The sequence below is a fragment of the Anomaloglossus baeobatrachus genome, chromosome 1 (genome assembly GCF_048569485.1).
Source record: "Anomaloglossus baeobatrachus isolate aAnoBae1 chromosome 1, aAnoBae1.hap1, whole genome shotgun sequence".
Classification (NCBI taxonomy): Eukaryota; Metazoa; Chordata; class Amphibia; order Anura; family Aromobatidae; genus Anomaloglossus; species Anomaloglossus baeobatrachus.
In genome coordinates this window covers 450,313,253-450,339,843 of record NC_134353.1, presented here as the reverse complement: position 1 = coordinate 450,339,843, position 26,591 = coordinate 450,313,253, and the positions used below count along the sequence as shown (strand labels likewise).

Below are 26,591 nucleotides of genomic sequence, written 5' to 3'. Positions count from 1 at the left end.
AAAAATCTTTATTACAAGAGCAAAAAAAACACACACTTCTCTCCACACTGGGAGTAAGGAGCACACACAAGGACACTAGTTAAAAACATTTAAAAAGCCAAAGGCATTATTCCCCAACACGCCAAAACCTTTTATAATAGACAATCATAACAATTTGGTACAAAATTCATGTACACCTCTCTTAAATCAGTTTGATAAACAGTATGGGCAGGTTATTAGCAGCTCACTTATTAATATGCAGTTCTTACAGTGTTTATAGAGCATACAAAAAAGACCAAAGACCAAAGGGAAAAGGGCTGTAAAATCATTGTATCAATCCCCAAAGATCTCTTATATTGCCCTTAGAGTAGGATTAAATGTCTGGAAAAACTCCATCATAATGACTGCTAAACTAATGTGTATACACACAAAAAGGAGTACGATTTCCATAAAATATGCTAAGCTTTATTAGAAAAATAGAATAAAAACACTAATACATATACAATAGTATTACATCAATTGTGAGGATAAAGGAGGACCTCTACCAAAACATCACCCCCCACATAAAAGTATGTGTGTGTGCTCAATAAGAGCATATAATAATGCCTGTGACAACCATGTAGACAGAAGGAGTAAACATATCCTAAAGTCAGGTAATAAACTGCTGTAATGATTGCACAGAGGCTCCAGAACTTAGCCAAGGATAGATACCTATCTACCAATCATAGTAGTAACACCAGATGGAATAATCAATAATCAATATGACTTACCCATGTAGGGACAGAAGGAGCACAAGAGCACACACAGTGGGGGGGAAGAGGAACCGCAACCAATCCTGAACGCGTATCGCTACTGCTTCCTCAGCAGGACGGAGGCAGGGGTGAGAGTGCGTTCATTCCCCAGTGATCAAGTTTAAATACCCCAGATCATTCAATCAATACCCAGGTGGCGCGCCAGCGTCATAGCGGCACACGCGCAATGAGCAACCCCTAGTAATTGTGTACCTCACTGTGCAGCACTCAAGCCTCAGTGCGCATGTCCCGGAAAAAGTTCCGATGACGTCATTGAGCATGCGCACTGGGCTGAAAGAGGCCGCAAGGTGCATACACCCAGAGGGACTGCCAAAGAGCGCGCGCACAGACGCACGCACGTCACAGGGGGACAGAGAGCAGCTATAAACACCAACAGAGTACATAGTAAGTATGAAAAATACACTGTAATCCCGATTTCCCCAATGTACATGCAAAACAGTCATGCACAGGTGGAGGGAATATTAACCATCTGGAAATAGGTAGAATAAGTATATGATCATTTATTCTCTACAATAGGAAAGACCGATCTACCCTGGCAATAATCACATAATTACAGCAGTTAGTCAAGTGCATTACAAACATATGTGTGCATACATATGTAAATATACACATAAATCCAAGCGATTAAATATAGTGATAGCGCAAGAATTGGGACCACGGGTCATAGAGAATCAATCCACAAAAATGTGAATTATCAATTAGATTATATTCATACCATAAATGTACCGTGAACATATATAGTACATATACGAGGCCATATGTAAAAAAGCCACCATATGACAAAGCGTATGCAAAAATTGATAAAGAACATTCAGTTCCATCTTATTATTACAAGAGGTCAATAAGTCATATGTAATTACTACCAATGGGAAGTTGTGTCACCCGAGGTACCAAAGCAATACAAAACATACAATAATTATACAATAAGCAATATCAAATAGATATAAAGTCCATAAATTCCATGTATGTGTTCGTCAGCTCAGATACGGTGATATCTCCTCCACACTGAAGATGGGAATTCGGGTAAACAAATGGTGTTCCAGAATGCTTTGCTCCATAGGATTACAAGGGCATAAGTCCAAATGATGCAACATCACTTAAAAACAAGAGAACAAACAAACACAATTAAAAATGAATCACAAAATACCATAGATAAGAGTTTACTCCTGACCCTCTACAAAAATGGGGCGAAGCTAAGCTTCTCGTTAAGCCCTTTTGGTGTCATGGTGCCAAGGGTGACTATCCAAAATGGTAAAAAGTATTTTAAGATCCAAAAATACATAACCTGCAAGAGTTCTTTTGTTATATACCTCGCTACGTGCCCCTGTTCCAAACTATATGTCGGTTTGACTTCAAGACAACTTCGGGTAAGGACGAGGGAGCACGTCCGAGATATTGTAAACTCGAGACAGGTGACAGATGATACAACCCTGAGGACAATCCCCAGACATTTTAAAACTTTTCATGGGTGTGACGCGTCTGGATTTAAGCTGAAAGGCATTGACATCTTACATTGTGGTATCAGAGGGGGTGATCTAAAAAAACAATTAGCACAACTAGAGTGTAGATGGATAGTCACCCTTGGCACCATGACACCAAAAGGGCTTAACGAGAAGCTTAGCTTCGCCCCATTTTTGTAGAGGGTCAGGAGTAAACTCTTATCTATGGTATTTTGTGATTCATTTTTAATTGTGTTTGTTTGTTCTCTTGTTTTTAAGTGATGTTGCATCATTTGGACTTATGCCCTTGTAATCCTATGGAGCAAAGCATTCTGGAACACCATTTGTTTACCCGAATTCCCATCTTCAGTGTGGAGGAGATATCACCGTATCTGAGCTGACGAACACATACATGGAATTTATGGACTTTATATCTATTTGATATTGCTTATTGTATAATTATTGTATGTTTTGTATTGCTTTGGTACCTCGGGTGACACAACTTCCCATTGGTAGTAATTACATATGACTTATTGACCTCTTGTAATAATAAGATGGAACTGAATGTTCTTTATCAATTTTTGCATACGCTTTGTCTATGGTGGCTTTTTTACATATGGCCTCGTATATGTACTATATATGTTCACGGTACATTTATGGTATGAATATAATCTAATTGATAATTCACATTTTTGTGGATTGCTTCTCTATCACCCGTGGTCCCAATTCTTGCGCTATCACTATATTTAATCGCTTGGATTTATGTGTATATTTACATATGTATGCACACATATGTTTGTAATGCACTTGACTAACTGCTGTAATTATGTGATTATTGCCAGGGTAGATCGGTCTTTCCTATTGTAGAGAATAAATGATCATATACTTATTCTACCTATTTCCAGATGGTTAATATTCCCTCCACCTGTGCATGACTGTTTTGCATGTACATTGGGGAAATCGGGATTACAGTGTATTTTTCATACTTACTATGTACTCTGTTGGTGTTTATAGCTGCTCTCTGTCCCCCTGTGACGTGCGTGCGTCTGTGCGCGCGCTCTTTGGCAGTCCCTCTGGGTGTATGCACCTTGCGGCCTCTTTCAGCCCAGTGCGCATGCTCAATGACGTCATCGGAACTTTTTCCGGGACATGCGCACTGAGGCTTGAGTGCTGCACAGTGAGGTACACAATTACTAGGGGTTGCTCATTGCGCGTGTGCCGCTATGACGCTGGCGCGCCACCTGGGTATTGATTGAATGATCTGGGGTATTTAAACTTGATCACTGGGGAATGAACGCACTCTCACCCCTGCCTCCGTCCTGCTGAGGAAGCAGTAGCGATACGCGTTCAGGATTGGTTGCGGTTCCTCTTCCCCCCACTGTGTGTGCTCTTGTGCTCCTTCTGTCCCTACATGGGTAAGTCATATTGATTATTGATTATTCCATCTGGTGTTACTACTATGATTGGTAGATAGGTATCTATCCTTGGCTAAGTTCTGGAGCCTCTGTGCAATCATTACAGCAGTTTATTACCTGACTTTAGGATATGTTTACTCCTTCTGTCTACATGGTTGTCACAGGCATTATTATATGCTCTTATTGAGCACACACACACATACTTTTATGTGGGGGGTGATGTTTTGGTAGAGGTCCTCCTTTATCCTCACAATTGATGTAATACTATTGTATATGTATTAGTGTTTTTATTCTATTTTTCTAATAAAGCTTATCATATTTTATGGAAATCGTACTCCTTTTTGTGTGTATACACATTAGTTTAGCAGTGTTTATAGAGCATATAGGAGCACGATTATAAGCCGAACAAATAAATCCTATATCCTATAGATGTAACATAATATGTCAGAAAGACTATGCTTATAGGGCACAATAATTCAAGGGTCACAAACCGCTGTTTCAATTGCAGTAGTATCTATGCACCAAATGAACCAAACATGATAAATGGACCCACATAGTCACTGAGGAATCACCAGAGATTCAAGATAAAGACAAAAAAGTTCTCCTTGATCAAGATCTGTGAGCTACAATGCAGAAATCAAATACATATGTAGCTATAGCTATAAAACAGCTTCACAGACCTTGAACTCTATAGCTGGAATGGATGAGACCAAGGTGAAACCTATTCAATAATACAGGATAAGACCGGTCGAGCCCATACTCACTACCATAAAAAATGAACCAGGCATGTGGCTAAAGTACAGAGAGGGTGGGTTTTGGTAACCATGCCAAAACCCACCCTCTCTGCACTTTAGCCACATGCCTGGTTCATTTTTTATGGTAGTGAGTATGGGCTCGACCGGTCCTTACCCTGTATTATTCAATAGGTTTCACCTTGATCTCATCCAATTCCAGCTATAGAGTTCAAGGTCTGTGAAGCTGTTTTATAGCTATAGCTACATATGTATTTGATTTCTGCATTGTAGCTCACAGAGCTTGATCAAGGAGAGCTTGTTTGTCTTTATCTTGAATCTCTGGTCATTTCTCAGTGACTATGTGGGTCCATTTATCATGTTTGGTTCATAGATACTACTGCAATTGAAACAGCGGTTTGTGACCCTTGAATTATTGTGCCCTATAAGCATAGTCTTTCTGACATATTATGTTACATCTATAGGATATAGGATTTATTTGTTCGGCTTATAATCGTGCTCCTATATGCTTCTATAAACACTGTAAGAACTGCATATTAATAAGTGAGCTGCTAATAACCTGCCCATACTGTTTATCAAACTGATTTAAGAGAGGTGTACATGAATTTTGTACCAAATTGTTATATGATTGTCTATTATATAAGGTTTTGGCGTGTTGGGGAATAATGCCTTTGGCTTTTTAAATGTTTTTAACTAGTGTCCTTGTGTGTGCTCCTTACTCCCAGGGTGGAGAGAAGTGTGTGTTTTTTTGCTCTTGTAATAAAGATTTCTATATTCCTAAATAATCAGCTTCTTGGTGATCCCTGTTAGGTATACTCTTTTCTCCTTTTTCTACATGAAGATTTAAGTCCTTTCACCAACATCTTCTCACTTCTCCCTGGAATATTGGAGGACAATTTTCACTAAATTTCCCCTATTAAAAGAAACCAGTCAGGTCTATGAATAAATTATTACATTCCCAAGAAATACCCCTAAGGCATCTTTTCTTTGAACTCTTCATTGGCATCGCCTTTCCACATCTTAATAGGATGTGCTGACTGGACGTTGTAAGACTGTGTAGATACAGCCCCGGACAGAAGTTCTGTCGCTTATCCAGGTTATGTAAATAAAAGCTTATAACCTGACTTTAAATTCATCCATTGGTTTCATAAATTACTCTTTTGAAAGCTGAAACCCTCCCAAATTTGGTTTAGGTTATGAAAATAAAGTTGCTGCAAAGCTGAAATGTTGATCATTTAATGAACACAGAAAGGTCATATTTTAGCAAGACAAAAGTTTTGTCGCCTTGTCATATAATGCACCCAATCCTGATTAATTAGTGGGTGCGTATAAAAAGAAACCCAGCACCCCAGACCTTCAGTTGAACTGCAACTTGACCTCTGACAACATGCCAAAAATCCACCCTGCGACCAAAGCCTTGATTATCAAGAGGCTGAAAAACAGATCCACTGCAGAGGTGGCTGGCACCTTTAATGTGTCTCAGCGTCAAGTACAAGAATTAAAAAAAAGATTTGAAGAGACTGAAGAGGTTTTTGACAAGCCCAGGTCCGGCAGACCCCGCAAGACAATTGCTCAGGAAGAACGTTTGTTGATTAGAAAATCCAAAGCCAGCCTCTCTTCTACTGTAGCAGAGCTCCAAAAGGCCTGGTCACCTCAAGTACCTGTGTCAACTAGAACAGTTTGTAGGATTCTTTCTCGAAATGGCCTCCATGGTCGAATCAGTGCCCAGAAGCTAGCACTAAACAAAAGGCAAATAAAAAAACGTTGGAAAGATCATGGTCTGGGGTTACATTCAGTATGGGGGTGTGCAAAACATTTGCAAGATGGAAGGCAATATCAATAGCCTAAAATATCAAGAAGTATTAGCTACCTCTTACATTCCCAATCATAAAAGGGGTCAAATTCTGCAGCAGGATGGTGTTCCATCTCATACATCCATCTCTACAACAAAGTTCCTCCTGGCAAAGAAGATCAAGGTGCTCAAGGAATGGCCAGCCCAGTCACCAGACATGAACATCATTGAGCATGTTTGGGGTAGGATAAAAAAGAGGAAGCTTGGAAGACAAAACTAAAGAATCTAGATGAACTCTGGGAGGCATTTAAGACTGCATTCTTTGCTATTCCTTATGACTTCATCAATAAATTGTATGAATCATTGTTGAACTGCATAGATGCAGTCCTTCAAGCTCATGGAAGTCACACAAAATATTAAATATGCCTCTAATAGCACCACAACTTCATTCACCAATGTTATGCAACATATCTTTGTATTAGAAGTTAATTATTTGTTTGAATTTCACATTACTTTCTGTGGGCAACAAAACTTTTGTGTTGCCAAAATCTAACCTTTCTGTGTTCATTAAATGATCAATATTTCAGCTTTGCAACAACCTTATTTTTATTACCTAAACCAAAATTGGGAGGGTTTCAGCTTTTTTAAGAGTAATTTATAAAACCAATGGATGAATTTAAAGTCAGGTTATAAGCTTTTATTTACATAACATGGATAAGTGACAGAACTTCCGTCAGGGACTGTATGTGACCACTGAGTACATTACCCTGCAGTAGTAAAATCCGGCAGGAATGGAAGATCTGGATAAATATATTTAGAAGTAGTGCCAATACTATCATTATATAATAAAAGGGAAAAAAAGCTAAACAGCTTACCTTTCTGCAGCATAACTACCGGCAGTTGTACATCTTCTAATTCATCTTGTGATGAAAACATTGCAACCAAATATTCAGGAGAGCTAATGTCTAGAGACAGCTCAGATGATGATTCTCCTGAAGAAAATGGTATGCCTACAGAAAGTAAGGCATGAAGATAGCTTCAACCACATCCATAACAAAAAGATGGCTGTTTGTGAATTACAAAATAAGCAATGATTTATTTAATTTTTGAAGTGCTATTTTGATTTATTACCTTGCATTTTCAAATATATTAATGAATCTGTTCCTCCAAACATCATGTTTATGTAAGGCAGTCATGTGCTTGTCTGCAGAGTGGCTGTAGAGTTACAGCCTTCCATGCAGTGATAAAGGTTCTACTTCAGTTGGTCCGAGACTGCTTCAAGTGTCCTCATCAGGGTGTCATTGGTTCAGTACATCTGACTACTATTCTCTGTTCTGTGTGCTGTCATCTGGGCCTGACCCGACAGATGTGAACAATGCAAGCTCATAGAACGCCATGATGGCAGGGTTGTGAAGCATGGCAGAGTTCAGGTCTGGTACTACATAACAGTTCATGGTGTAAGTGTTGCTATTGGAAAGTGAACCAATTAGGTTTCATCATGTGAAAACTAGTAAATAAACTAGTATTACTTTTTCTATTTTGTTTTGTTTTTTTTAAAGTACATCTCTGTATAACCCTAAATACACAATATTATCCCAGGTGACATGAATGCATTTCTATGTTATGTTCTTATTCCTCAGAACACACATTTCCCAAGCATAAATAATTACCCCTAGACAATCACTTTTGCCTGTTCTACCATGGCCGTATCTGCTTTTTCTCCTTAATTATCCAGTCATGGAAATATTTAGTAATTTACAGATGACACGTCTAAACTGAGTAAAAGTGGGGGACAAGTTTTCTTTTAAATCTTATTTTACTTGTATAACATCATATTCTGCTGTGCTTTACAGACAATATTATCAATTTGCTATTGGCGCTCACACTCTAAATTCCCTATCAGTATGACATTGTGTGGTTGCCACATAGAAAGTCCTCGCATGTGGTCCTCGGTGGGATTAGAATAGGCTATGGGTGCTATAGTGATGTCATACATTAGTCGATGTACACATAGGTCACACTGTTCTGCACTGGAATTGTTCATTGAACAAATTATGGTACCTTAAAACAGAACATAAAATGTTGAAACCGATGCATTTCTTTTTTTCTGACCAGTTTTTCCCCAAATAAACCAGTACCTTCCTGCTTTGCACTGATGAGGGAAGTACAACATAAAACACATGTCTGCAAATGGAGTTTCTGGTTTGGCTTCTCAATAGAAGTCATGTGGGAAGCTTTTTTAAATCCTAAATCTTACATACATGAACAGAATTGTGGGGTGATCACATGTGGGCAGGGAGCGAAGAATGAAAATGGGCTGTGGAGGAAAGGGGATAAAGGACCAATATTGATTAGTTTGTTATGTCCAGTAGATGGTGCTTGAGTTCAAGTCCTCCTCCTCTCTGATGAGGATATTTGCATGTTCCCTATGTTTTTTCCTCCCCTTTTTCCAAAAGACATATTCTTTTTTTTTTTTACTCTTCTGCCGATATAGTTGTGTGGGGGCTTGTTTTTTATCATATGAATTACTAGAAAGTGGGGAAAAAAATTCTAAAGTGTGGCAAAACCCCCATATTTCTGCAATTGTTTTTGGATTCATTTTACTGTAAAAATTGTCTGCCAATTGGTTTCTACAGGTCAGTATGACTACGGCAATGCCAAACATGCATGGTTATTGATGGAATTTAATGTAAGCGGTTAAAAAAAAAAAGATTTCAGAAATCTGTAAAAATAATATAATTTTTTTTTCTTATGTCACCATTTTGTGAGAGCCGTAACGTTTTCAATTGTCGGAATATAGAGCTTTGAGGGTTGTTTTTTTTGGCTACTGAGGTGATGTTCATACTGATATAATTATGGGTTAGATAGGATGTATTGATTGCAGTTATTACATTTTTTTTGTGTTGTTGCAGCTCCCGCAAAGCTGCAATGCTAGCATTTTAATTTTTTTTGTTATGCTGTTTGCCATTGAGATTAATTTATTTGTTTCAGATTTTGATAGATCAGACTTTTGCAAACATAGCAATGCCAAATATGTGTATTTAAAAGAAAAATAGGTCTATTTTTAATAGGGTAAAAGGCGGGTGATTAATTTTTAAAACTTTTTTTAAACTTTTCATCCAATCGCTTGTACAGTATTCCTCTATATAGCAAAATTCATGGTCACCTAGGAACGCCAGCCATGGGCTGATTTTCACAGTAGCACTGTGATCATAGACACAGGGGGTCTTCAGCAGACTCCTGGCTGTCATGGCAACCCATCAGCATCGCGGGAGCGCCAATGAAGGCTTTGAATAGTGCGCATCTCTGCCTGCGCATATTAAATGTCACTGTCAGAGATAGACAGTGGCATTCATCCAGGCTAACAATTGATGGAGCTCGGCTCAACCCGCGGCTGTTAAAGAGACAGATGAAGGCTGGTTATGACAGCCATTGTTTGCTGGGAGAGGTGCAGGCTCGGCATGTGATCCCGCATCAAAGGGAGGAAGCCAACATATGACGTCCATAATATGTCATGTTGTTTAAGGAACTGTCACCAGGTTTTTGCCACCTAATCTGAAAGCAGCATAACGCAGGGGCAGAGATCCTGATTCCAGTGATGTGTAACTTACTGGGCTGTTTAGTGTACAGTAGTTTTGATAAAAATCAATGATTAATCAGCAATAGATTATCATAAGAGGCCTATGTGGCATGCTGCCAAATAGTCCAGTATATTTAAGAGCTCTGTATAACTGCTAGATCTGCAGCAGTGAAAACATTAATTTTATCAAAATGACAGGAAACAGCTCAGACCTGGTGACAGATTCCCATTAAGAGGTTAAAATGGAACTGTATTTTCAACAAACTCTATTTTCAGCAAAGATCTATAGTACAGGCAATTATAAGAAACCTTGCAATACATCTTGGCAGCTTATATATCTTCAGCTTACTTCCCCAATTATCAGCCACTTCTTCCATTTTCCCTTGCCTCCTAAATGTGTCATCCACTCTTAAAAACCAACTCAAATGTGTCTTGCTCAGAAAAGATGGAATGCAAGTGTCATGTGACAAGGCCCATTATACTCTATAAGGAGGGTATTAGAAGAAGTGAAGAGCAGGGAGAAGAAACAGGCAGAGAAAGGTAGAAAAATCATGCATGTTTTACTTCCCATCAGAAATTGATTCAAGTCAAGGGCAGCTCAGAACGTCGGTATAATTTTTGCTGGTCGTCTTGTGTGCTAAAAAAAGGAATGAATAGCAGGAATCCCTCTGTGCTGTGCATAGCGGATATCAATGCATCTAGTTTCCTCACCAGAGATCCCAACTGATTATAAATTAGAGACAGAGCATGCATAAGAGAAAACTGGTGAGAATAAAGAATATAAGTTAGGTAATGGACAGAAATTGTGTTATTCCTCATGTACTCACAGAACAACTTATTTGAATAGTTACTTGAAAGTACAGTTACCCTTTAAGTTATGAATTCTACCTTTTTCGTCTTCAAAGTCTGGCATGGGGTGCTTCATATATCTGGCCACTCTGGGGACATCTTTCTCTGTCTCAGCATCTGCATATTCAGCCTTCAAATCTGTATTGGTCACTTGAACTGTTTTGCTGGTCCCAGGTTGTATCCTTTGGACTGGACACTTCTTGGTCCCTTTTTTTCCGCTTTCAGGCAGGGATACTGTAGAAGACTCGGTATCTCTGCGTTGGTTGGTACAGACCTTAATTTTGCTCACTGGGATATTTTTTGGTTTAGATTTTTGATCATTGACAAGAGATGAAACATCAGAAACGGTTTCTTCTCCACACAGGGGTTCACCTGGTCTTTTATCCTTAGATCTTGCTTTGTTCCTCTGTACCTTTCGAGCAGTGCTACCTTTAGTTGGAGAAACTCCTGTGTCACATCTTGTAGAAATTTCCAGAACATTTTTAGAAACATCTGAATCAGACTTTTCCGGTTTCTTTTTACTTCCTTCATCGTTTCCTTGCGCTCTTCCTTTAGCTTTTGTGCAAGGTCTACGTTTGCTATGAGATGCTGAGAAAGAAGGTGGTTTCATCATGTTGACAGCGTTCTTTATAGCCCCCTCATAGAGATGGTCTTCACTGGTGGATGTACGCTTTCTCTTTCTGTCTGTAAAAAGACATAATAAAATAATAATAATAATAATAATAATAATACATACATACCTTTATTAGAGTCTCAAATTTTAATCAAAAGGGTTTTCCACTTTCTAGCTATTTCTACAATGCCCTAAACAATCAAATTTCTGCATTGCATCCATAGCAATGATGATGGAGGCAGTCACAACACTTTTTCCCATATTATGGATTACTCAGCTCTTTCTTGTTTTGTGCAGTTACAGTTAGGTCCAGAAATATTTGGACAGTGACACAAGTTTTGTTATTTTAGCTGTTTACAAAAACATGTTCAGAAATACAATTATATATATAATATGGGCTGAAAGTGCACACTCCCAGCTGCAATATGAGAGTTTTCACATCCAAATCGGAGAAAGGGTTTAGGAATCATAGCTCTGCAATGCATAGCCTCCTCTTTTTAAAGGGACCAAAAGTAATTGGACAAGGGACTCTAAGGGCTGCAATTAACTCTGAAGGCGTCTCCCTCGTTAACCTGTAATCAATGAAGTAGTTAAAAGGTGTGGGGTTGATTACAGGTGTGTGGTTTTGCATTTGGAAGCTGTTGCTGTGACCAGACAACATGCGGTCTAAGGAACTCTCAATTGCTCAATTGAGGTGAAGCAGAACATCCTGAGGCTGAAAAAAAAAGAAAAAATCCATCAGAGAGATAGCAGACATGCTTGGAGTAGCAAAATCAACAGTCGGGTACATTCTGAGAAAAAAGGAATTGACTGGTGAGCTTGGGAACTCAAAAAGGCCTGGGCGTCCACGGATGACAACAGTGGTGGATGATCGCCGCATACTTTCTTTGGTGAAGAAGAACCCGTTCACAACATCAACTGAAGTCCAGAACACTCTCAATGAAGTAGGTGTATCTGTCTCTAAGTCAACAGTAAAGAGAAGACTCCATGAAAGTAAATACAAAGGGTTCACATCTAGATGCAAACCATTCATCAATTCCAAAAATAGACAGGCCAGAGTTACATTTGCTGAAAAACACCTCATGAAGCCAGCTCAGTTCTGGAAAAGTATTCTATGGACAGATGAGACAAAGATCAACCTGTACCAGAATGATGGGAAGAAAAAAGTTTGGAGAAGAAAGGGAACGGCACATGATCCAAGGCACACCACATCCTCTGTACAACATGGTGGAGGCAACGTGATGGCATGGGCATGCATGGCTTTCAATGGCACTGGGTCACTTGTGTTTATTGATGACATAACAGCAGACAAGAGTAGCCGGATGAATTCTGAAGTGTACCGGGATATACTTTCAGCCCAGATTCAGCCAAATGCCGCAAAGTTGATCGGACGGCGCTTCATAGTACAGATGGACAATGACCCCAAGCTACCCAGGAGTTCATGAGTGCAAAAAAGTGGAACATTCTGCAATGGCCAAGTCAATCACCAGATCTTAACCCAATTGAGCATGCATTTCACTTGCTCAAATCTAGACTTAAGACGGAAAGACCCACAAACAAGCAAGACCTGAAGGCTGCGGCTGTAAAGGCCTGGCAAAGCATTAAGAAGGAGGAAACCCAGCGTTTGGTGATGTCCATGGGTTCCAGACTTAAGGCAGTGATTGCCTCCAAAGGATTCGCAACAAAATATTGAAAATAAAAATATTTTGTTTGGGTTTGGTTTATTTGTCCAATTACTTTTGACCTCCTAAAATGTGGAGTGTTTGTAAAGAAATGTGTAGAATTCCTACAATTTCTATCAGATATTTTTGTTCAAACCTTCAAATTAAACGTTACAATCTGCACTTCAATTCTGTTGTAGAGGTTTCATTTCAAATCCAATGTGGTGGCATGCAGAGCCCAACTCGCGAAAATTGTGTCACTGTCCAAATATTTCTGGACCTAACTGTATTTCTCCCAATCCTGGAGACCCACCTCCCCTGAGAACAAAAGGATTGTGTGTTGAAATTCACCCAATACTTCTTTCCAACCTAATTCAATGGGTTCAGCTACCTTTGCTCTAATGTGTATTGGAAGCTTAAAGGGATGGTTCACCCATTTTTTAATTTTTCACTATCACTTTAAATCCCTATTATAAGTCTCTTTTTAATTTCCTTCTATTTCCAGTTCTGGCACTCAGCTGCTGCAGTTGCCTCTGATCCTGAGTGACTGGACTGTGGGCGGTGATTACCGCACGTCACAGCCCAGTATCAAAAGGAGAAGGAGAGGAGAGTTTACTTACCCATCTTGCAGCTGTGTGCGGTGCGGCCGGCACCAGGAGCGAGAGGAGAGGAGGAGGAGTTATGTCGGGTGAATATGTTATTGCACGTGGTGTGGGAGGATGAGCAGAGTGCAGTGTGTGCATATAGTGTGTGCAGTGTGTGTGTGTGCGGTGTGTGCGTGTAGTGTGTGCGTGCGAAGTGTGTTTGTGCGAAGTGCGCAATGTGTGCGTGAGAAGTGCGCATTGTGTGTGTGCGCGCACAGGTTGCATTGACAATCCACCACAATGGGCAGCACTTTGAACACGTTTTATAAGTGTTCATAAAATTGTAAATAACTAATGAACGGATAACGTTACATTAAACCCAAGCACACCATTATTTTTCTTGTGAACTTCTCAATAAGTTTGATGTGTTACATGACCCTCTTCCCATTGGAAAAAATAAAGTTGGATCCAAAATGGCCAACTTCAAAATGGCCGCCATGGTCACCACACATCTTGAAAAGTTTCCCCCCTCCCATATGCTAATGAGTCACAAGCAGGAAGGTGATATCACCGACCATTCCCATTTTATTTAGGTGTATCCATATAAATGGCCCACCCTGTATAATGAGGGGAGGAAATTATGTAAATCTACTGAGTATGTGCCTACAGAAATCAATTTAAAAAAAGGGGCTACATACAATCCCTTCCCGGCTCATTCTCCACATTGTCAGGATATACAAATTGCATTAATGAAGGTCTTGGCCTGAAGTGAACCAGAAGGCCTAAATTCTAAATTTAAGGCTGGGTGGGGCCACACGGGGATTACTGCGATCCTCTCGCATGAAACTGGGCTCACGCTGGCAGTACAGCAGAGCCGAGTGTCATGCGAGTGTCCTTGCAACTGAGGTCTGACCGTGCGAGCTGTCCTCAGCTACGGGGGGCGGGCCGGCTCTGAGGAGGGGAGGGATTTATCTCCCTCTCTCCTCCGTAGCCGGCTATTGCCATTCTCGCCCTGCACTCGCATACAGCGGTGTACCGCGAGTGCAGTGCGATTTTTCTCTTGCCCCATACATGGGTGCGTGAGAAAGAGTCTTGCATTACATTCGCAGCATGCTGCGATTGTTTTCTCGGTCCGATTAGGGCTGAGAAAATAATCGCTCATGTGTGCTGACACAGGCATATTGGTCCTAGTGGAACGTGATTTTTTTATCGCACTCCACTCGCACCGATTTTCCTGCCCGTATGGCTTAGGCCTAATGCGGGCGTCACACGAGACGATCTATCGTGCGATATGTCGTCGGGGTCACGGTTTTCGGGACGCACATCCGGCATAGTTTGCGACGTCGTTTCGCGTGACACCTACGAGCGTCTCAGAACGATCGCAAATCGGTTACAAATCGTGTATCGTTTACACGTCGTTTATTTTAAAAAAATCATTTATTTTTCTTTGCGCCGGTTGTTTATCGTACCCGGGGTAGCACACATCGCTCCATGTGACACCCCGGGAACGATGAACTGCAGCTTACTTGCGGCCGCCGGCAATGCTGAAGGAAGAAGGTGGGCAGGATGTTTACGTCCCGCTCATCTCCGCCCCTCCGCTTCTATTGGCCAGCAGCTGTGTGACGTCACTGTGACGCCGAACGTCCCACCCCCTTCAGGAAGTGGATGTTCGCTGCCCACAGTGACGTCGCTCAGCAGCTAGGTACGTGTGACGGGGGTTTAACGACTTTGTGAGACAAGGGCAGCGATTTGCCTGTGACGCACAAACGACGGGGACGGATACGATCGCTCGTGCGCATAAGAGAGCAATTGTGTTAGATTTTATTAGGAAAGATTTTCCATGACACTCACTTAACAGGAGAGATAAAGTTAGCTCTTAAAAAGGTTTGGATAGCTAAAAGCTTTCTATCTACCTGTTGATATTATTCCAGGATGTCTGTGATGGTGGCCAAATTCCTTTAGCTAGATGGCCTTCAAATAATTTGTCACCATTTTTAAAAATATATAAAACATTGCTCCTTTTTAACATTTATATGTATTATTATATGTGTATATACAGTTAGGTCCACAAATGCTTGGACAGTGACCGCATGCTGCTATTTTTTATTTAGCTGAGCTGCAATTGAAGTGTGGACTTTCAGGTAGGAATTACAACCATTTTTCTACAAAGGCTCATCATTTCAGAGACTCAAAAGTAATTGGACAAATTTACTTTACCATAAATAAAATGTTCATTTTTAATTCTTCGTAGAGAATCCTTTACAATGACTGCCTGAAGTCTGGAAGCCATGGACGTCACCAAATGCTGGGTTTCCTCCTTTGTGGTGCTTTTGCAGGCCTTTACTGCAGCTGACTGCAGTTGTTGCTTACTTGTGGGTCTTTCTGCCTTAAAGCAGTGGTCCGAAGGCTGAAGAAATGTAAATCTAAATCTCTTATCTATTTACTGCCCCAATCTAAACTAATTTTTAATATGTATGACTAATATAAATTTCCTACCCTTCCCTAACTACCAGTACTGATTTTCTCCCACCTTCCTGTATGATGATGCTTTGTTTGAGAATCCTAGTGCATGGGATGGACTGCAATACCTAGATGGGTTATTAAACGAAAGCTTAGGGGTCTTAGGGATCTTACCCCTAGAGAACCATTCCTGACTATCATGACCCTATCTGCTTTTATGGCTGTACAAACACATTTCCTTATCTGGATATTTGTAATTTACATGAGGAGTCTAAAATTGTGGAGCGGGAGGTGACAAGTTTTTAGCCAGTGCTATAGTAATGTAATCTGGAAAAACACTAGCCAAAAATACATCAATGGGGCGCTAGGAGCATCTAGAACCACAGTACAAAAACCCCAATAAAAACATAGAATTTGATTAGATTAGATATACATTAAATATATCAGAGAAGCCAATACATCAAAAAGTATTTATTCAGGCAGAATCTGGTGTATATAACTCAAAGTGCAGCATATAAAGGACATACAGTGCCTTGAAAGTACTCATACCAGGTAAACTTTTCCAGATTTGTTCATGTTGCATCCATAAATTTAAAAGGGAATCTTAGCAGGTTTTTGCTATATAATCTGCATGCTGTAAGGGTTACGTAGCTTTTTGCAAACTGAAAATGTGACTTCCTATGGCTTTCTTTCAAAAATCACTTTCTTTTTGACAATCTTCCATAAAGGCCAAATTTGTTTAATATACAACTAATAGTTGTCCTGTGGACAGATTCTCCCACCTGAGCTGTGGCTCTCTGCAGCTCCTTCAGAATGACCATGGCTGCTTCTTTAATTCTTGCTCTCCTTGCTTGAGATGTCAGTTTAGATGGACGGCCATGTCTTGGTAGATTTGCAGTTGTGCCATACACCTTCCATTCTTGGATGATGGATTAAATAGTGCTCCGTGAGATGTTCAGAGCTTGGACTTTTTTTTTTTATATATATATTATACAAAACAAAAGTATTGGCCCTGTTTGAAAAGTCATGTGATGCTTCTCTAATTTGTGTAATTAACAGCACCTGTAACTTACCTGTGGCACCTAACAGGTGCTGGCAATAACTAAATCACACTTGCAGCCAGTTGACATGGATTAAAGTTGACTCAACCTCTGTCCTGTGTCCTTGTGTGTACCACATTGAGTATGAAGAAAAGAAAGAAGACCAAATTACTATCTGAGGACTTGAGAATCCAAATTGTGAGGATGCATGAGCAATCTCAAGGCTACAAGTCCATCTCCAAAGACCTGAAAGTTCCTGTGTCTACGGTGCGCAGTGTCATCAAAAAGTTTAAAGCCCATGGCACTGTGGCTAACCTCCCTAGATGTGGAAAGAAAAGAAAAATTGACGAGAGATTTTAACACAAGATTGTGCGGATGGTGGATAAAGAACCTCGACTAACATCCAAACAAGTTCAAACTGCCCTGCAGTCCGAGGGTACAACAGTGTCAACCCGTACTATCTGTCGGCGTCTGAATGAAAAGGGACTGTATGGTAGGATACCCAGGAAGACCCCACTTCTTACACCGAGACATAAAAAAGCCAGGCAGGAGTTTGCCAAAACTTACCTGAGAAAGCCTAAAACGTTTTGGAAGAATGTTCTCTGGTCAGCTGAGACAAAAGTAGAGCTTTTGGGGAAAAGCCATCAACATAGAGTTTATAGGAAAAAAAAAAAAAAGAGGCATTCAAAGAAAAGAACAGTCAAACATGGCGGATGTTCCATGATGTTTTGGGGTTGCCTTGCTGCCTCTGGCACTGGACTACTTGACCGTGTGCATGGCATTATGAAGTCTGAAGACTACCAACAAATTTTGCAGCATAATGTAGGGCCCAGTGTGAGAAAGCTGGGTCTCCCTCAGAGGTCATGGGTCTTCCAGCAGGACAATGACCCAAAACACACTTCAAAAAGCACTAGAAAATGGTTTGATAGAAAGACTATTAAAGTGGCCAGCAATGAGTCCAGACCTGAATCCCATAGAACACCTGTGGAGAGATCTCAAAATGGCAGTTTGGAGAAGGCACCCTTCAAATCTCAGGGACCTGGAGCAGTTTGCCAAAGAAGAATGGTCTAAAATTCCAGCAGAGCATTGTAAGAAAGTCATTGATGGTTACCGGAAGCGGTTGTTCGCAGTTATTTTGGCTAAAGGTTGTGCAACCAAGTATTAGGCTAAGGGTGCCTATACTTTTGTCTGGCTCATTTTTGGAGTTTTGTGTGAAATGATCAATGATTTGATTTTTGTTTCATTCTCTTTTGTGTTTTTTCATTGCAAGCAAAATAAATGAAGATAATAATACCAAAGAATTTGTGATTGCAATCATTTTCAAGAAGAAACTGAGAATTATCTGACAGAATTGCAGGGGTGCCAATACTTTTGGTCAGCACTGTATATAATATATATACTGTATATATTGTCTTGTTGAGGAGAGCCATAAGATGAAATACTTAATTAACCTCTGTATGCAGAGGATTATGAGAAGGTGTTCAATGAAATCAATTCTCTATACATAAGCCAGGTTTTCAGATATAACTAAGATGGCACCGATGACATCAGACCCTACCATCAGCATGGATCCACCAGATGATGACAGACCCTCCCATCAGCATCACCATGGATCTATCCAATGACGTCATAGACCCGCCTACGATGATGCCCACCAATCAGCCCATGGACTAACACATTGTTCAACCCACTGACCAATGGATACATCCAAGTGTGCTCACTGTAGAGCCGACCATGCCCCTTTCCTAGGTTATATACAGGTATGCTCTTGAATAAATCAGGCAGAGCCTGGGCCGACTTATGTCGAGGAAAGATGAATATCCGACTGTGTCTGATCTCAGTTTTCAAGCATGCACTCGATCCACACCAATTAGAATCAGGCAGTAGGCAATTTGTGGAACTTTGTAAGAGTTCACCCTAATATTAATGGCGTGGAGCCAATAGACGACACCCGAAATCCTGATGAACCGGCAACTGGAATGGCATGACGTACTGGACACCCCAGGAATTTGATCACCTCCTAACGAGAACATGGTAAGTCTGCTGATTTTTCATAATCTGTAGTCTTTCCGTGGTCTCGGGGGGTGTCTGGCACTGATTGTCTGACCGTGTCCGTTTTTTGGGGTATCTGATGACGGCAGATCGGGTCTCACGGCTATTGGCCATATTAATTGTGGAAGAACCGTCACATATTCAGTTGCCTGCTGCTTGTTGTCTGTTTGTCTTGAGGGGAGATTGACTGGTAGTTAGGATTGCAAGTGGGTTTTTGAGTGGTGTTTGGAAATGTGGAGGTTGCTCGATGTGGTATGGTATGTGGTTGTTGTCTGTGATACGGTTTGCGGTTTCGGTGGAGTTTTAAATAGAGTTGTGGCTCGAGGCCTAGAGTGAATAACGCGGCTCGAGGTGTAGTAAATAGAGTTTTGGCTTCAGGCCTAGAGTGAATGACTCGGCAAGAGGCCGAGAGATATAGCGCGGTTTTAATTTGTCAGGTTAGGCACGTGTTTTTCCACGGGCTCTCAAATTGATATAGTGCAGGTTTTAATTGGTCAGGTTAGGCACGTGTTTTCCACAGGCTCTCAAAGCTGTGTTAACCCCTTCACGACCGCGGGCCGTAAAATTACGTCCTATTTTAACGTGACTTAACGACCAGGGACGTAATTTTACGGCCTAAACTTCATTTGATTGCCGTGGCCATAGCAACGGCTTTCAAATGATGTCCCTTGCTGTTTCTTACAGCAGGGGACCTTTGCTTGACCCCAGGGGGGGCGGCATCGCCACCCCCTATCGACGATCGATGTGATTAGCTGTTCAAATCTGAACCGCCAAACACATCGATCGCACTAATTTCGGCAAAAATAATGCCCGAATTAGTGCGATCCTGTGAGATCCAGCTATGAGATGCCGCAGCTGCTGCAGCATATCATAGGTGGACCTCAAACATGTCGCCCCCAGCCCCTGCAGCACTGATTGGAGCGATCGTGCTATGACGCGCAATCGCTCCAATCAGTGTGCAGTGGGGCGGTCTGATCTGCCGGTGGCCGCCCTCCCCAGGCCTGTGTTGGCCTGCGAGCCCTCCCCCAACATGTCTGCAGCGTGCAGTGGCTGGTACTTGTGGTACCACGCCACCGCTGCTGCTGCCGCCGCCGCCGTAGCTGAGGTCACCGCTGCTGCTGCACGTGAGTACTGTGCTCACTTTGCAGCCAGCCCGTGCACGCTCTCCCGTGGTGCCCCTGCGCGCTGCCGTGATAGCCCCTGCCGTGCCCCCCCGCGATCTGCTCCCCCCAACCACCCCCCCCCCGACATCCCGATCTGCTCCCCCCGCGATCTGACTGCCTCCCCCATTATCTCTGTTCTGCTTCTGCAGCTCCCTCTCCGGTCTCCCCCTCTGCTCTACCCCCTCCCCCTCTGCTCCCCCCCCCCTCTGCTCTCAACCCCCCCTCTGCTCTCACCCCCCCCTCCCCCTCTGCTCTCCCCCGACGTCCTCTTACCTGTCTTCACCGGCCTGATCACATCTGCGTCCATCGCTGGGTCCTTCCTGGGCATTCTGCTGATCTGCCTGCTGCTCCTGTAAAGCTGTCCATCTCTCTGCCATCTGTTCCTCTGCAGCTCTTCTGGTCAGTGATCCTCCTGCTAGTCCTCTGGGTACTGTGAGTATAACTTTTTTTTTTTCCGTATCCCCTGTCCATTTTTACAGCTCATCCGTCCGTGCGTCCCGCCAAGCGCTGATCAGGGATGCAGATAACGGATCGGCATCACTGCTCAATTTTTGGCGTGTCATTTTTTTTTCCGTATTCACGACGTTTTGTATCGCATCCGTCCGTGCGTCCCGCCGAGCGTTGATCAGGGATGCAGATAACGGTTCTGCATCCGTGTTCAGTTTTTGGCGTGACTTTTTTCCGTATTCACGACGCTTTTTGTATCGCATCCGTCCGTGCATCCCACCAAGCGCTGATCAGGGATGCACATAACGTATCTGCATCCATGGTCAATTTTTGGCGTGACTTTTTTTTTTACGTATCCCCGACGCTTTTTTTTATCGCATCCGACCGTGCGTCCTGCAGCGGCCGATCAGTGCACTGCGTCTGTGCGTTTGAAAAGTCAAATGGCGCTCCTTCTCTTCTGAGCCCCGCCATGCGCTCAAACAATTACTTTCCACCACATATGAGGTATCTGCGTACTCAGGAGAAAATGCACAATACATTTTATGGTGCATTTTTTCCTGTTAGCCTTGTGAAAAAAAAGCTACCTAGTTGAAGCAACCGTTTTGTGGTAAAAAAAAAAAATTTTCTTTTCACGGCTCAACGCAATAAACTTCTGTGAAGCCCCCAGGGGTTCAAAGTGCTCACCAAACATCTAGAAAAATTATTTGAGGGCTCTAGTTTCCAAAATGGGGTCACTTGTGGGGGAGCTCCATTGGTTAGGCACCTCAGGGGGTCTTCAAACCCGACATGGCGTCCGCTAATGAGTGCAGCTAATTTTGCGTTCAAAAATTCAAATGGCGCTCCTTCCCTTCCGAGCTCTGCCGTGCGCCCAAACAATTGATTTTTACCACATATGGGGTATCAGCGTACTCAGGAGAACATGCACAATAAATTGTATTGTGTACTTTCTCTTTTCTCCCATGTAAAAATGAAAATTTTATGGCTAAAGTAACATTTTTGTGTTAAAAAGTAAAATTTTCATTTTTTCCTTCCACATTGCTTTGGTTCCTGTGAAGCACCTAAAGGGTTAATAAACTTATTGGATGTGGTTTTGAGCAGTGTGAGGGGTGTAGTTTTTAGAATGGGGTCACTTTTGGGTATTTTCTGTCACCTAGGCCTCTCAAAGTCACCTCAAATGTAATGTGGTCCCTAAAAAAAATTATTTTGTAAATTTTGTTAGAAAAATGAGAATTTGCTGATGACCTTTGACCCCTTCTAACTTCCTAACGGAAAAAAAATTTGTTTCGAAAATTGCGCTGATGTAAAGTAGACAAGTGGGAAATGTTATTTAGTAACTATTTTGTGTGACATATCTCTCAGATTTATGGGCATACATTTTCAAAGTTTGAAAATTGCGAAATTTTCAAAATTTTCGCCAAATTTCCTAAATTTTCACAAATAAACGCAAAAAATATCGGCCTAAATTTACCACTGACATGAAGTACAATATGTCACGAAAAAACAATCTCAGAATCGCCAGGATCCGTTGAAGCGTTCCAGAGTTATAACCTGTCAAAGTGACACTGGTCAGAATTGCAAAAAATGGCCCGGTCATTAGGGTGTTTTAGTGGCCGGGGGTGAAGGGGTTAAAGAGGCTAGTTACAAGACCTCCAAAGTGAGGCTTATTAACGGGAGCCTTTGTTAAAGAGGCTAGTTACAAGACCTCTGAGTGAGGCTTGTTAACAGGAGCCTGGGTTAAAAAAGGCTGGGTAGAAGACATCCAAATGGGGCTTTTACAGGAGCCTGGGTTTCATAGAGGCCGGGTACAGGGCTACATAGAAGCTGGGTACAGGGCTAGATTGAGGCAATTAGAGCACAGGTAGAGGAAGTGGTTTTGTAGAGTTCAGAATGAAGCACAGGGCGTAAATCTGACTAATTAAAAAGTGTTTTCTTGGACGTGAATCGGCTGGTATAGACACCTTGAAGCCAGGGGTATCTCTGGCAGTGTCTTTGTAAATTACGGAATGCAGAAATCAGACAGGGACCACGTGGCAAAATAAAGATGGATTTGGAAGGGTGTGCTGCAAACTAAGTTTTCTTTAGTGTTTCAGTTTGTGTGTCAGTTGTGCGTCATCTCCCCTTGTCTGTCTTTTTGCTTGTTTGGTGTTGTTTATCTTGAGAGAAATATGGAGAAATTGATGAAGTTGTGTCTAGTTGTAGTCGGAAAAATCCGGATGAGAGTGGACTTGGTTGTTATGTGGGGACTCTAGGCCGTAATACTGTGATAAACCATGTGCTATTCCTGGTAGCAGCCATTTTAGGTCAGATTTTAAAATGATAGACGAAGCACATGGTGCCAGAGGCATGCATGGTTTATACAAAAAAAAGGAAGTGAGTTGGGGGATGTGTGAAGAAGATCATGTGCTCTGTAAATGTTTGAACAATAGACTGCGTGGACTACTATATACTTAGACAGAAAATTAAGTGTTTTTATCTATAATTAGACTAACATCATGGATATATGTATATACTATATGTGTGTGTGTGTGTGTGTGTATCTATAAAAGTACAGAAAATAAGAGAGAAAGTTTGAGCAGATGTGAGGTCAGTTTTCCCTTCTGCCACATGCTCCTACAAAGTAAAAATGGTGGACGAAGCACATGGTGGTCGAGGCATGTTTGAGACAAAGAAAGAAGGTTAGTGGGGGGAGGTGTGAGATAAACCATGTGGTATTCAGGCGGTATGGTAGCTCAGTGGTTAGCACTGCAGACTTGCAGCGCTGGGGTCCTGGGTTCGAATCCCACCAAGGACAACATCTGCAAGGAGTTTGTATGTTCTCCCCGTGTTTGCGGGGGTTTCCTCCCACATTCCAAAGACATACTGAGAGGGGATTTAGATTGTGAGCCCCAATGAAGACAGTGTTCATGATGTATGTAAAGCGCTGCGGAATATGTTAGCGCTATATAAAAATAAAGATTTATTTTTTATTTATTCCTGGTGGCAGCCATTTTTTAAGACAGAGCATGTGTTTGTAGTCACACCCAAGATGGTGGCCAGTGACAAAAACAGGAATGAGTGGGGGGATGTGTAAAGTAACCAGAAGACCATAAGTTATTTGAATGTCTGACAATGGAATGGATGGAGTACTACATACTTGGACAGAAAAATGAGTGTTTTTAACTGTAGTTGGACCAGGACTGTGGATATGTGAATGTATGTGTGTGTGTGTGTGTGTGTGTGTGTGTGTGTGTGTGTGTGTGTGTGTGTGTGTGTGTGTGTATATACACATATACATACACATATGTACAAAATATATATATTATATATACAGTCAGGGCCAGAAATATTTGGACAGTGACACAAGTTTTGTTATTTTAGCTGTTTACAAAAACATGTTCAGAAATACAATTATATATATAATATGGGCTGAAAGTGCACACTCCCAGCTGCAATATGAGAGTTTTCACTTCCAAATCGGAGAAAGGGTTTAGGAATCATAACTCTGTAATGCATAACCTCCTCTTTTTCAAGGGACCAAAAGTAATTGGACACGGGACTCTAAGGGCTGCAATTAACTCTGAAGGCGTCTCCCTCGTTAACCTGTAATCAATGAAGTAGTTAAAAGGTCTGGGGTTGATTACAGGTGTGTGGTTTTGCATTTGGAAGCTGTTGCTGTGACCAGACAACATGCGGTCTAAGGAACTCTCAATTGAGGTGAAGCAGAACATCCTGAGGCTGAAAAAAAAGAAATAATCCATCAGAGAGATAGCAGACATGCTTGGAGTAGCAAAATCAACAGTCGGGTACATTCTGAGAAAAAAGGAATTGACTGGTGAGCTTGGGAACTCAAAAAGGCCTGGGCGTCCACGGATGACAACAGTGGTGGATGATCGCCACATACTTTCTTTGGTGAAGAAGAACCCGTTCACAACATCAACTGAAGTCCAGAACACTCTCAGTGAAGTATGTGTATCTGTCTCTAAGTCAACAGTAAAGAGAAGACTCCATGAAAGTAAATACAAAGGGTTCACATCTAGATGCAAACCATTCATCAATTCCAAAAATAGACAGGCCAGAGTTAAATTTGCTGAAAAACACCTCATGAAGCCAGCTCAGTTCTGGAAAAGTATTCCATGGACAGATGAGACAAAGATCAACCTGTACCAGAATGATGGGAAGAAAAAAGTTTGGAGAAGAAAGGGAACGGCACATGATCCAAGGCACACCACATCCTCTGTAAAACATGGTGGAGGCAACGTGATGGCATGGGCATGCATGGCTTTCAATGGCACTGGGTCACTTGTGTTTATTGATGACATAACAGCAGACAAGAGTAGCCGGATGAATTTTGAAGTGTACAGGGATATACTTTCAGCCCAGATTCAGCCAAGTGCCGCAAAGTTGATCGGACGGCACTTCATAGTACAGATGGACAATGACCCCAAGCATACAGCCAAAGCTACCCAGGAGTTCATGAGTGCAAAAAAGTGGAACATTCTGCAATGGCCAAGTCAATCACCAGATCTTAACCCAATTGAGCATGCATTTCACTTGCTCAAATCCAGACTTAAGACAGAAAGACCCACAAACAAGCAAGACCTGAAGGCTGCGGCTGTAAAGGCCTGGAAAAGCATTAAGAAGGAGGAAACCCAGCGTTTGGTGATGTCCATGGGTTCCAGACATAAGGCAGTGATTGCCTCCAAAGGATTCGCAACAAAATATTGAAAATAAAAATATTTTGTTTGGGTTTGGTTTATTTGTCCAATTACTTTTGACCTCCTAAAATGTGGAGTGTTTGTAAAGAAATGTGTACAATTCCTACAATTTCTATCATATATTTTTGTTCAAACCTTCAAATTAAACGTTACAATCTGCACTTGAATTCTGTTGTAGAGGTTTCATTTCAAATCCAATGTGGTGGCATGCAGAGCCCAACTCGCGAAAATTGTGTCACTGTCCAAATATTTCTGGACCTAACTGTATATACACATACATATATATATATATATACATATATATATATACATATACATATATATATACATATATATATATATATATACATATATATACATACATATATATATATATATACATATATATATATACACAGCCAGACTGGCTTGCAAAGTCTCCTTAAGGAGAATAGTGTTCCCCCGTGGTCCCCACATAGCTTTCTCATGAGCCAGATCAGACACCCCCATACTTTGCACTGACGAGGGGCAAGCACCCCGAAACACCGTGTCTGCAAATTGGGATTCTGATCTGGCTTATATATCCTGAGTCATATTGCAAAGGATTGTCGAAAATCCACTTGTGACTTTTAGGATCGCTACTTCCAATAGGTGGCGCTGTGCTAGAGTTTGTCTCCTTTACTGGAGAGACAATTTGAATATTTCCCAGAGGGGCATTGCAGCTATAAGTCCCCTTACCTGGCAGCCAGACTGGCTTGCAAAGTCTCCTTAAGGAGAATAGTGTTCCCCCGTGGAATTTTAGGGGCATTGCAGCTATAAGTCCCCTTACCTGGCAGCCAGACTGGCTTGCAAAGTCTCCTTAAGGAGAATAGTGTTCCCCCGTGGTCCCCACATAGCTTTCTCAAGAGCCAGATCAGACACCCCCATACTTTGCACTGACGAGGGGCAAGCACCCCGAAACACCGTGTCTGCAAATTGGGATTCTGATCTGGCTTATATATCCTGAGTCATATTGCAAAGGATTGTCGAAAATCCACTTGTGACTTTTAGGATCGCTACTTCCAATAGGTGGCGCTGTGCTAGAGTTTGTCTCCTTTACTGGAGAGACAATTTGAATATTTCCCAGAGGGGCATTGCAGCTATAAGTCCCCTTACCTGGCAGCCAGACTGGCTTGCAAAGTCTCCTTAAGGAGAATAGTGTTCCCCCGTGGAATTTTAGGGGCATTGCAGCTATAAGTCCCCTTACCTGGCAGCCAGACTGGCTTGCAAAGTCTCCTTAA

General features: G+C 41.7%; 1 protein-coding gene across 7 annotated transcripts in view; it reads right to left on the bottom strand.

Annotated features, from left to right (window-relative positions):
- The window catches only part of PWWP3A (PWWP domain containing 3A, DNA repair factor), a 283,225-nt gene that overhangs the window by 123,187 nt on the left and 133,447 nt on the right, over positions 1 to 26,591 (bottom strand). For 6 of the 7 annotated variants that reach the window (XM_075353023.1, XM_075353011.1, XM_075353030.1 and 3 more), the window contains 2 exons: positions 10,637 to 11,302; positions 7,065 to 7,199 (listed from right to left, as the gene is read on the bottom strand). In XM_075353023.1, coding sequence (XP_075209138.1) covers positions 7,065 to 7,199; positions 10,637 to 11,302 — 801 coding nt within the window. The remainder of the gene's footprint in view (positions 1 to 7,064; positions 7,200 to 10,636; positions 11,303 to 26,591) is intronic. The other variant, XM_075353038.1, reaches the window with a different exon arrangement.